Source organism: Lottia gigantea (assembly GCF_000327385.1).
Source record: "Lottia gigantea unplaced genomic scaffold LOTGIsca_104, whole genome shotgun sequence".
Classification (NCBI taxonomy): domain Eukaryota; kingdom Metazoa; phylum Mollusca; class Gastropoda; family Lottiidae; genus Lottia; species Lottia gigantea.
Genome location: NW_008706849.1, coordinates 729,992 through 742,237, shown reverse-complemented (window position 1 = coordinate 742,237; position 12,246 = coordinate 729,992). Strand labels below are relative to the sequence as shown.

Below are 12,246 nucleotides of genomic sequence, written 5' to 3'. Positions count from 1 at the left end.
CAATATGAAAAAAAAAATATATTTAATGATATTTTTATACGCCCACATGGAAATGTGGACGTATATTGCCGTTGCCCCTGTCTGTTGGTCCGTTGGTCCGTCAACATTTTTTGTGAACACGATAGAGACTACAGTTTTCCGCCCGTCCATCCATCCGTCCGAACCCTATTGAAAAACGAAAAATATTTACTATTACTTATTGCCCTTGTTCTTGAATTGTTTGTGGACATCATAGAGAGCTGGTTTCTTGATGGATTTTGATGAAACTTTTTTAGTGTTTGTAATCACCCAAGGAAGAACCCTATTGAAAGTCAGACGAATCGAAAAATATTTGCTATGAGTTATTGCCCTTGTTCTTGAGTTGTTTGTGGACACGAAAGAGAGCTGTTTTCTTAATGGATTTTAACGAAACTTGGTATGAGTGTTTGTAATCACCCAAGGAAGAACCCTATTGAAAGTCAGACGAATCGAAAAATATTTGCTATGAGTTATTGCCCTTGTTCTTGAGTTGTTTGTGGACACGAAAGAGAGCTGTTTTCTTAATGGATTTTAACGAAACTTGGTGTGAGTGTTTGTAATCACCCAAGGATGAACCCTATTGAAAACCAGAAGAATTGAAAAATATAGCTTTTGACAAAACTTGGTTTTATTATTCAGTCCCGCACTGAAGATTGAATATTTGCCTTCTAGAGTTTTCACGAGCTACAAATTGAACATTTTTTCAAGAACAAGGGCAATAACTCATACTCAATATTATTCAGTATCACCCTAAAGAGTTCAAAAGAAGTGTATGACTGAAGGTTGAATATTTCATACTAATGATTGTTACTGTACTGCTAAATATCTTTATTCAAAATCAAAGCTGCCAGTGGGCGTATATTACCTTGCCTGGCAAGCTATCTTTAAATATTTCTGTCATAATATACCATTTATTCCTCAAACCATCTTGGTGTCTAAAAACACACTTCCTTATGGAGTCCAGAACCAACACAATTAAAAAAGTAAATGACTGTTACAATAATGAAGTTATAAATATTATGATGTCTTGGTTACTCAAACAACTATCTGCAAAGTGAAGTCATCAGTGAAATACATTATGAAGATCTTCAATATGAGAAATTTCATATTATTATGAAGATCTTTAATATGTTTTAGGTCAAGTTGTCATATATGACAGCTGACAGCTGCCAGTGGGCGTATGTTACCTTGCCTGGCAAGCTATCTTTACCAATTTTACTCATTTGAAATTTTCCTTTCCCACAGGTGACATTCTGGAATGAGACATGTCGACATAAAGAATATTTTCTGACAAGAAGACATTTTTATACGCCCACATGAAATGTAGCTCTTAAACACTAAAAGGCATGATTCTTTTGACAAAACTTGGTTTTAGTATTCAGTACCGCGCTGAAGGTTGAATATTAGCCTTCTAGAGTTTTCACGAGTTAAAATTGTTAACATAAAATAGTGACTAGCTCCGTGTTGTTACCGGAAGTTGTCAAGGAACAAAAGGAAAACTTCCGCTCTAGCCCGGTAGTCGATGAACATGTAGTAGTCGTGTAAGCATGGTCTGACGGCCATCTTGTTATCATCTTTTCATTCATCTGTATGTTTATGTTTGTGATGTCCCCCCGGGTTTTTATGTATTGTCTATCATCGTATGTGTCTTCATCATAATAAATATCATCAACCATACATGACTTTTCAAAAATTGAACACGTTTTCAAGAACAAGGGCAATAACTCATACTCAGTATTATTCAGTATCGCCCTAAAGAGTATAAAAGAAGTGTATGACTGAAGGTTGAATATTTCATATTGGTGATTGTTACTGTACTGCCAAATAGTTTTATTCAAAATCAAAGCTGCCAGTTGGCGTATATTACCTTGCCTGGCAAGCTATCTTTAGCCCTATATGATCTATTTACCAACCTTTATCAGAACTAAATTATGATTTATATTTTTGTTTTTTTCAGATAGGAGTTGACCATAAGATGTTGACACAATTACGCTTTTGTTTCCCTGTTATATTGTCATATTTGGGTTTGTTATATACTGACACTGTCAGAGGAGGCAAGTTTCAATTTTTATATGCCCAACCTGCCTGGCAGGTAGGTCCAGAGTTGAACATTCTGACCTCAATGCTATTGTCTCAAATGTGCATGTTAAACAGAGACTACCAAACAAATAAAGATTACTATGGCCATTGTAATATATTTTATTTGTGTGAAAAAAATCTGTTTTATTTATAGACATTGGTGTGAATTGTGGATCTGGTGCTGTTGTTGGACAACCATACAATTTACAATGTACTAATATACCAGCTGTAACCAATGGTGTCAATGTATTTCTGGGTGATACAAGCAATAGTATTATATTGTGTCTTGCATCTAAAAATTGTAGGCCAAGGGAACCTACATTATACAGTGTTCAATCACCACACAATGAATCATTCTATTTTACTATACTGAAAGTAACATCAGATGATATTGGTAAGAAACTGTATTGTGTAGATGATACAACTCTAGATCTTTCTACACCAAAACCAAACTGTTCAGTTGGTAAGTATTTTTTACCAAATACTTTATTAAAATTCATTTATGTTAAAAATCTGGATGTTCACTTCTGTCCAAGATGGGAAGAATCGACTGTTACTGTGTGTTTTTTTTTGTTATGCAATAAATACCCACTTGAATTAAAGAAAAGACAAGTAAAGCCACAACTGTTTGTCAACTTTTCTTGTAAATAAGAGATAATTTTTCTCCAATTGTTATGAAAATTGATGAAAACAACTTCAATTTTAACTACGTATAAATGAATGGATTTGAGTTGCTGCCCTTGACATGCATCAAAATAGATTTTTAAGCACAATAAAGGCTTGAATTTTGACAATGTCAAATCAGCTTGTCAAGATATAAAATCTGGAGTTGGTCCAATTTGACAGATTTGCCATTTTTGTGTGTTAATTTGGGTCTTGAATATGTTAATAGTCTTCAGAAGAACTAGAACTCACATACCTCCTTCAAAAATACCTCAAACTGGAAACTTCACTTTATATTTCTTTATATATCTTTTCTACATATGACACAGTCTATAACTGATTAGCTTAGCTAAAACAATTCTCATTTCTAATAACGTAGGAACATCACCCCTGTTGGTTCATCAATGATTGTGAATATCGTGGGTGACCACTTGAAACCTTGTATATGCCATATTTGGTCATTTTGACATTTTGGTACCGTTCAAAGCTCGTAAAACCGTGGATCTTATGATCAAAACCTCGTATTCATAGCTTGATTGTAAAAAAACTCAAAAACCACTAATTAAATAACGTGTAAAAACAGTCAGATTTAAAACCTCGTAAAATATATTATGATGAAAATGAAAAACCTCATATACTGTATTATTATACGAGTTTTTAGTTCAATAGGTCGGAGTACTCAAAGTGTTATACGAGGTTTAAATTTTCAAGGAATGATAACCAAGGAATGATAGCGGTAAAAGAAATGGTAAAAAAGATTTTAACAAAATATGAGTTCAAATAGTTGTTTGCGTTTTTCTCGAAAAGTAATTTGGCATCATATATCGTTAAACGAGGTTTCACCCACGATATGGTCCCTGAGGAAGGAGGTCTTGAAACATGTTAGACTTTAGGACTACTTTTGTTTTTCAACTACTTTGTAATGTTTGTATTTGTATTGCTGTTACCCCTGTCTGTCTAGTTGTCTGTCCAATGGAGGCCAGTTTTTTATACCCAAAATATATTATTTGGATCAACTAAAGAGCAGACCAATAAAAAGCTTTGTGAAATGGTTTGTTGGCCTTCTATTTTATTGAACACATAAATGGAGGACGAACAGTACTGTCACTCCTGTTCGTCAAGCTGTATGAAGGAAATGGTGAACACAATAGAATGAAGATCTCTGAATCTTCGATTTTGGGTATGGTTCGATAAATACTGACAGAGTTACAGCCCTAAATATATTAAAAATATGTTAACAGTAGTTTGTGAACATGATAGAGGTTACAGTTGTTGGTCTGACAGTGGAACACATTCTGATTAAGTGCAAGCATATCAAGCCCAGTAGATCACAGAACTCTTTGCACAACCTTCTCTGTAGGAAAAAATTGGAACCTAACCAACTTTTTCATCCATTTGTTATTTGCTATATTTTCTATATCTTCTATTAAAGTAAAAAATTAATCATGAAGAATTTGCCAATCACTTAAAGATGGTTTCCCTTATTTTCATTTATATATATATATATATATATATATATATATATATATATTCCATTATTGGACGGCCAATACTTATATCCATCGAAAGTAGAGGTATTCTAATAAATGGGAAAAATACCAGTTTGTCTCAAAAGCCCCTAATTAGCCCATAATTAGCTAATTACGACGAGGATCTCCATAGCGTGACCGTGATAAAAACATTATCCGGCCTTTTTTCGATTAACTAGTGTATACAGTCAGGGAAATCCGTTATTGGTTAAAAATCGTTTAAATATGCATGTGTGCACTCCCCGCATTCCTTTCTTTTCTCACAATAACAATATGGCGGCTTGAAGAATGCACAGTTTACAATTTATAAGGCTTCAGATTCAGAATATAAAGGGAACAAAGAAGAAATGGGATCAAGAAAATCCAAGAATATGTTTAGATAAGGATGTCTATCTAATTTCATGGAGGAGAATCAGTTAAAATCTCATGGTGAAGCAGCCACTCGCTTGCTCAACAGTCAATAATGACGTCATTTGGTCATGTGAACAAACATGGAGTTAAAATTTATCTTCTCAAGCCTTTCTACGTCCACATACGGTATTTTAACTTATGAATATTTTTGTAATTCATTAGAAACACTGATTAATCAATTAGTAAGCATGATTTGACCAAGAAAAATGAGCAAAGGCTTCTTTAACATTTTGATTGACAACAAAGATGTATAAAACAACTATTTTTAGAACTTAAAGGGATTGTAAAAAGGTATCAGAGACACATTTGACTTTTATTTGGGGAATTCCAATACTTTGTCTGATGCCTGTGGTTCCTGCAATTCCAGAAAGAGTTAACCCGAAATAAGGATTTGCATAAATATCATACCACTCTTCCATTCTGTTAAAACAAAGCAATATAAGACGTAGTAAAGAGTTTTATAAGGCAACATTGAAGCAAAGTGTGAACGAATCAGCAATTTTTAGTTACAAAATCCAGCCATCTTGTAAGGGGAGATAACATATATTGTTCTCATGCAAGAGCTGCGTCATTTCCAGTTAACTCTTTCTGGAATTGCAGGAACCACAGGCATAGAACAAAGAATTGGAATGTCCCAAATAGAAGTTAAATAGTCCCTGAGTAGGACTAGACCTTTCAATATGTTCGCAAGGGGATTCCCCATTCCATGTGCGAACATATTGAAAGGTCCCAAAAAAGACCTAAATACCCTACATTCCATAAATTCTTACACCAAAAACACCTAACCACCCTACATTTCATAAATACCTACACCCAAAAACACCTTCAATCAATTCCTACTCCATACTCAGCCTACATTCCATCAATTCCGGCCCAAAAAAAGAACCTCTTCATCCTACATTTCATTATTAAAATTAACGAAAAAAGCATATTAAAAATACCCTTATACAAAATAACATCCTTCTACAAAATAACATCCTTATTTCGCTTAACATCTGGTTTTTAATGGCCTCTTTCTTATAGCCTCGTTTGAAATAATGTTATTTTTAGTTTTAATGTAGAAACTTCTAGAAGGAAGATAACTCTTGTTTTGGAAAAAAAAAACAAACCACAATTTCTTCGTTAAATTAACTCAATTAAAAATAGGATGAGTTTAATTCTAAAACACGAACAACACAAATTTAAAGATTATTCGGGAGACGGTATCTTTTCATCAATATTTTCTCTAGGTAAAACAATAATTCCAAAAGTAGCTAACTTTGTTTCAAACAACAAATCCCTCATTTCCTAAAGCTAAAGCTGTCGGTTCTATCGCGGAAGCGGGAAAGAGTATAAGCGACGCAGTGAAAAAGTCTGACGAGTTAAAAGAATTACAACTAATAAGAGAACTGCAAAACAGGAGATTAGAAGAAAGGGAAGGAAAAGGTTTTAAAGTTATAGGATAAAAATGATAGTCGCTCACGCTCCAAAACTTATTTTGGTTCAGGAGATATACAAAAATCATTGGGTTCTCTTCCTGGATTTCCATGGGCAAAAGATCCCGGAGAAAAACGTCTTCCCGGTCATAATTAGTGGTCCAGGTACCAGATTAGATCTGCGATTAGACGAAAACGATAAACCCATACCGGGTGAAGAACCAGTCAATAGAGTTGATGCAGCTGCGCTTAAACACGACATACTATACAGAAACAAAGACATAAACTTCAGACACGAAGCTGACAGACAAATGATAATCGAACTTTACAATATTCCAAATCCAACTTTCAAAGAGAGAATGCATAATACTGTTAAAAGCAAAGATGAAATTGGGCATCTGATTGGCAGATGAAATTCATAAAGAATTTAAAAAACTAAAAACTTTTTAAAAGATAAAGTATTTGAAAAAGATGAAATATGGTCAGCCGATTTAATTCATATGCCAGTCGAAAGAGGATTTAAATATTGTTTAACAGTTTTAGATTTGTATACGAGATATGCTTGGGTTATTCCTTTGAAAAACAAAAACAGGATTATCAGTCAAACACGCATTTGAAACGATTATGAAACAATCTAACCGTCATCCAGAAAAACTGTGGGTAGATAAAGGAAGTGAATTCTATAACAAAAATAAGAAATCTCTGGGATTTGAAATTTACAGTACGCATAATGAAGGTAAAGCTGTAGTTATTGAGAGATATAATAGAACTCTAAAAAATAAATTATTCAAAAAACCACGGAATTTAAATCTCACAAATGGCTTAAATTATTACCAGAGGTTGTAGATGAATACAATAACAAAATTCATTCATCTATAGGTGTCACACCAACACAAGCCACAAATAATCCAAATATTATAAAGTCAATTAACGCACAACATAACTAGGAAAATGAAATAAATAATTTAAATATCAAACCCAAATTTAAAGTTGGAGATCGCATTCGTATTTTCAAATATAAAAGTAAATTCGAAAAAATTTGATACTGGACAAACGAAATATTCATCGTTGATAAAGTAAACACCACATCACCTCCAACATATGAATTAATCGATCAAGACAAAGAACAAATCATAGGTAGGTTTTATCAAAACTAACTTCAAAAAACCGACTTTTAAAAATGAATATTTATGAGATGGGCGAATGAGTTAAATATATCACCGTTTTATTATTGTATGAGAGATGAAATAAATAATCTCAAATATAAGAAAGGTTAATTTTACGCTATAACAAATATACACACTTCCAATCAAAAAGGAGTTCATCATTCTGCTTTGTACAAAGACTCTTTATATAACTTATATTTTTTTTACTCTTTTGGATTAGAACCCACTGAAGAGATAGTGCAGTTGACTAATAAACCAATCAAATGTTCAACATTTCAAATTCAATTACCGGGACAAAAGTTTTGTGGACAGCTTTCACCTTGGGTTTTATATCAGTTGAGTTTAGGAAAACAACAGTTTGAAGAAATTATAATAAATTTAACTCAATAAAAATTGCGAACAAGTTTGGATTAGGTTCTTTATTTTTAGAAACTAAAAAACCTAACACTACAGCGTGGATAAATAAAGCAAAACCTTACTTTGTGGATCAAATTGGAGACACTCTTCAAGGTGATTTAGATATGAACAATTTCAAAGTAACTAATTTAAAGTCTCCGGAAAATGATAATAAGTTGAATCAATATTCTTCAGACAAAACCCATTTTCATCTAATCAATTTAACCCTTGTAAAGTTCTTCAGTTTATCAATGGCACAGAAAATGTAGAAACTAAAGAATTTGAAATTAACGATGAAAACGGCAAGGCTAATCACTTATATGAAATTAAAACGAGTGGAAATTATATAGATAGGTTTAGAATGTTAATCATACCAGATAAAGAAAATAAAGATCAACTTGAATTGGGTGATTTTGATATGATATTGGAAACGGAAAGTCCACCATCAGTAAGTATTATTAGAAATCCAGAAGAAGAAAATAAAAATAGAAAGAGTTATGAGTTTTTACGAGCAACAGACATTGAATATGTAAAACTATATTTTGTTAATAATGATATAATTACCTCAGTTTATATTCATAAAAGTCAACAAAAACAAATTTTGTTGATACTAGCAATAAGAGATCATGTGGTATATGTTAATATATTAATCTCTATTGAAAAACCAAAATTTTCAGTTCATCTGAATAAGATTAATGATTCGAAAGAACAAATGTCGTTCGTATCTGTAGAAGTTTTTTTTTAAAGATTTTATATTCTTTCCATCTTTTGCTTTATCAGAAGTTCAGGTTAATTACCTAAAAAATGGAACTAGAAAGCAGACAAAACTACATGATAGAAAAACAAAATGAACTAAAAGAAAAACTAAAACACTTTAACAAATGCAGAAAAACATGGAGTAGAATTGATTCTGTTTTCAAAACATTGAGCACAGTTCTAACAGTAGGGATAATGGTGGCAACAGCTGTAACCGGTGGATTAACGCTTCCAATAATTGTATTAGCCGCGTTCACTGCCGTTCAAACTTCATCTTGTGGATTGATTACTTTAGGTTTTACATCAAAACAGAAATCTCATTATAAAAAGAAAACAGAAATTTTAAATTCATATCTTAATAAATTATTCATATTTTTCGAAAGATCGAGAGAAGATAAGAACATAACCATTGAAGAATTAGAAGAATTCAATGAAATTTTTGATAAATTTGATATAGAAATATCATCAATAAAAGTGAAAAATTCCTAGTTAAAAATAGATACTTAAAAAATATGAATACAATTGAAATTTTAGACGATAAAACATTCATATCAAATGTGCTTTTTTCCAATGTCATTGAGCTTTTCTCTGATAAATTTATAACATTTAAAGGGCAAATTGAATTAGATGGAAAGATAATTCAAGATGGAGGACACAAACAAAACATGCAATTTGTAGGCTTTAATGCCAAAACTTTTCACAATTTCTTCGCAACACTGGATGTAAAATCGGATGCTTCTGATTGGTATTTCTCAGGAAAAATCATTTTACGTAAAAACAATTTCAAAGAAATAAAATTAACTGTTTTTCAAAATCAAATAGAAAAAGGGTTATGACAACTGCTAGAATCTGTGAATTCAATAAGAAATTAATACTTATTTTCAAATTTATATGCCCAAAAATAGACATTTTCAACCAAAGAAAGTATCCGAGGAATTAGATTGGGTATTTTACTTACATAAATCACATTTCTGTCTCAGAAGAAATAACAAAACCTTAGGCATTAAAGAAATAGAAGATAATTACGATGAAAACGTATGGAGAATTTGTAGAGATGATAATGCGGTAACACAAGTTTCACCTCTAAAACTAAATGTTTTTCCAACACTTCACGATGATTGTTTATACGCATGGGATTGTGAAACCTATAGCGAAAAAGAAACGAATAAAGCCATTCCTTATTCTTGCACGTTAATTAATTTAGAAAATTAAGAAAATGTTAGACAGAATAAAACATAACTTTTCAGATTTAAATCCCACTGATAGTGTTCCCGAAGAGTTTTATTATAAATTAATGAATATAGTAGAAATATTTATGGGTAAAGATTGCATCGATCAAATGTTACAACGTTAAGGAAAATAGATAAAAAAAGAATAACATTAATTTCTCATAACGGTAGCGGTTTTGATATCTGGATCATGCTTAAAAATGCCAAAAAAAACTAACGCAATGTCCACTAGTAACAGCTAGAGGTATTCTGTCTCTACCTTCACCGATAAATATTTACAGAAAAAATGGAAACGACAAAAACAAATAATGGGCAATTCTAATTATTTGCATAATATTAATTTCATATGTTCCTATCAACATGAAAAATCTAGTTTGGCGCCATGGGGAAATTCATCTAATCTACCGATGAATTTGAGAAAGATCACTGATATCAATATTGCAAACTACACCAAAGATAATTGGGAATCTTTAAGACACGAATGGGAACCTTACGCTAAAAGAAATACGTTATGTCATGGAGCTTGTTTGATAAAATATTACAAAGTTATGAAAGAAGTATTCCAGAATATTTCCAATGGTATTATTTGTATCATTACCATAAAGAAATGGTAGAAGAAGAATGGTATGAAACTACTAGAATGGTTCCAAAACACACCGAAAAAGAAAACGTAGAAAAAGTTTACTCACATACACACCCTTTTATAAGACATTTTATCAGACAATCCATTAAAGGAGGAAGAGTTTCTGCTAACAGAAAATCATTTGAAACGAATAAAATGGATGAAATTTTTAATGTATTAAATGAGTTTAGTGAAACACAAAGTGATAATATAATTGATTCATTTAAAGAATATAGTAAAAGTAAAAAGATAAAATTACTTTTACGAACAAAGAAGGTACAAACTGGCACTAAAATCAGGTTCAGAAATGGTTTCTGTCACAAGGTTTTAACATCGGTCGATATTCAAGAAATAGTTAAAGCTGGTGGACGAATTATTAGAATATTAGATGGTATAGTATACGAAGAAAATTTTAAAACTCCACCCTATAGAGATTATATTTTAATTTTGAGAGATCTAAGAAATAAATATAAACAAGAAGGTAATATCGTAGGTAGTAATTGCATGAAATTATTAGGTAATTCTTTGTATGGTAAATCTATTCAGAAGGATATAACTACATCGAGACATTTATGGAGTGAAGCGACTTTAAAAGCCAACTTCGATTCACACGTCAAAAGCTATCCTAAAGTAAATGAGACTCAATATATCGTTCAGATAAATGATGAAGAAAAAGAATTTGACTGTATACCTCCTAAATCTACACGACTAACACCTAGTCATTTGGGGTCATTCGTATTATCTCACAGTAAAAAAATTTTATTCACGTAATAGATGGATTTTATAAGCCAGAAATATACTATACGGATACCGATAGTTTATGCATTTCGTCTAGGAAATTTGATAAATTAAATGAAGCTGGGTTGGTGTCCGAAAATGATTATTGCAAAGGAAAGGATGATTACGGTGATGGTGGAATTATATATGGTTTATATTTAGCGCCAAAAGTCAAATATAATATCATTCTTTCGACGGTATTCTAAAAGAAAAGAAAACGTTTAAGGGTTACTCTAATGATAAGATAGGTGTCGAAGATTACATTCAGTTAGCTAGTGGACATGATGTGACGAATGAATTTAAGAAACCATGGGAAAAAAGTTTCACCAATGGAGTAGTTATTCCAAAGGATGATGATAAACAAATGAAAGTTTTCAGAAGTTACCTGAATCTCGTTAAGAGAAAAGCACCGGACGATGAAGGAATCAAGTATCCTTATGGTGATAAAGATGAATTGAGTTTGGATGAAAACTATGCATTTGATGATTTCAATTACCTAACTATTCAAGAGAATGAAGAGTCTTTAATTACTCAATAAATTTAATTTTTTGTTTTAAATGAAGTTGAATAACAATGTCCTCGTTACCAAAATCTATAAACCTATTTTTACCATCTTTGATTTCCAGATTTATATCTTTAATCATAAAGGAATTAAGTGGTAAATACGTCGTTTGAAATGGTTTCTTTATAATTCTATATCCTATCGGTACAGTGAATGTTGGAAGACTGCAAATAATCTGACGTTTGTATTTATTGGAAAATCCACCGTTCATCAAATTGCAATGTATATTTATCACATCGATATCATTCTCGATATTAGCTTTGTGTGGTGCTAAAGTGGATTGCGTGTATATTTGTTTATCAAATCCTAGTAACACATTCAATGAATTTTCTACGTTGAAATCAACTATTGTTTCTTAATATCAATTTTATTTTGTTCAGATTCAAATTACCTTCGAATTCAATATCATTTGCACTTCCTCCATATTCAGATAGGTATTCGTTGATGGCTACGTATTCGTAGCTTCCTGGTAGTAAACGTATGGTTTTGAATGTAACTCCATTATCTGTTGATATTTTTATTTGGTTATTTTTTTCGTTGATATTTCTAATGGAATTGTAAACAGAGAAATACTTTAATCCAAATTCATATTCTTGATTGCTATCGAGTTCATACTCATAATC

The 12,246-nt window shown here is 31.7% G+C and overlaps 2 protein-coding genes across 2 annotated transcripts in view; both read left to right on the top strand.

Moving 5' to 3' along the window:
- Nucleotides 1-8,422, top strand: part of LOTGIDRAFT_170821 (hypothetical protein) — a gene marked incomplete at both ends in the record, with an annotated part of 18,447 nt that extends 10,025 nt beyond the window's left edge. Inside the window, 4 exons of the mRNA XM_009046666.1 lie at nucleotides 1,976-2,042; nucleotides 2,252-2,560; nucleotides 7,711-7,817; nucleotides 7,922-8,422. Coding sequence (XP_009044914.1) covers nucleotides 1,976-2,042; nucleotides 2,252-2,560; nucleotides 7,711-7,817; nucleotides 7,922-8,422 — 984 coding nt within the window. The remainder of the gene's footprint in view (nucleotides 1-1,975; nucleotides 2,043-2,251; nucleotides 2,561-7,710; nucleotides 7,818-7,921) is intronic.
- Nucleotides 8,423-10,173: 1,751 nt separating this feature from the next.
- On the top strand, nucleotides 10,174-11,055 carry LOTGIDRAFT_170820 (hypothetical protein; the record flags this gene model as incomplete). Its single annotated transcript, XM_009046665.1, has 1 exon — nucleotides 10,174-11,055. One exon carries the CDS (start codon nucleotides 10,174-10,176, stop codon nucleotides 11,053-11,055), a length of 882 nt encoding a protein of 293 aa, XP_009044913.1.
- Between the last annotated feature and the right edge of the window lie 1,191 nt (nucleotides 11,056-12,246).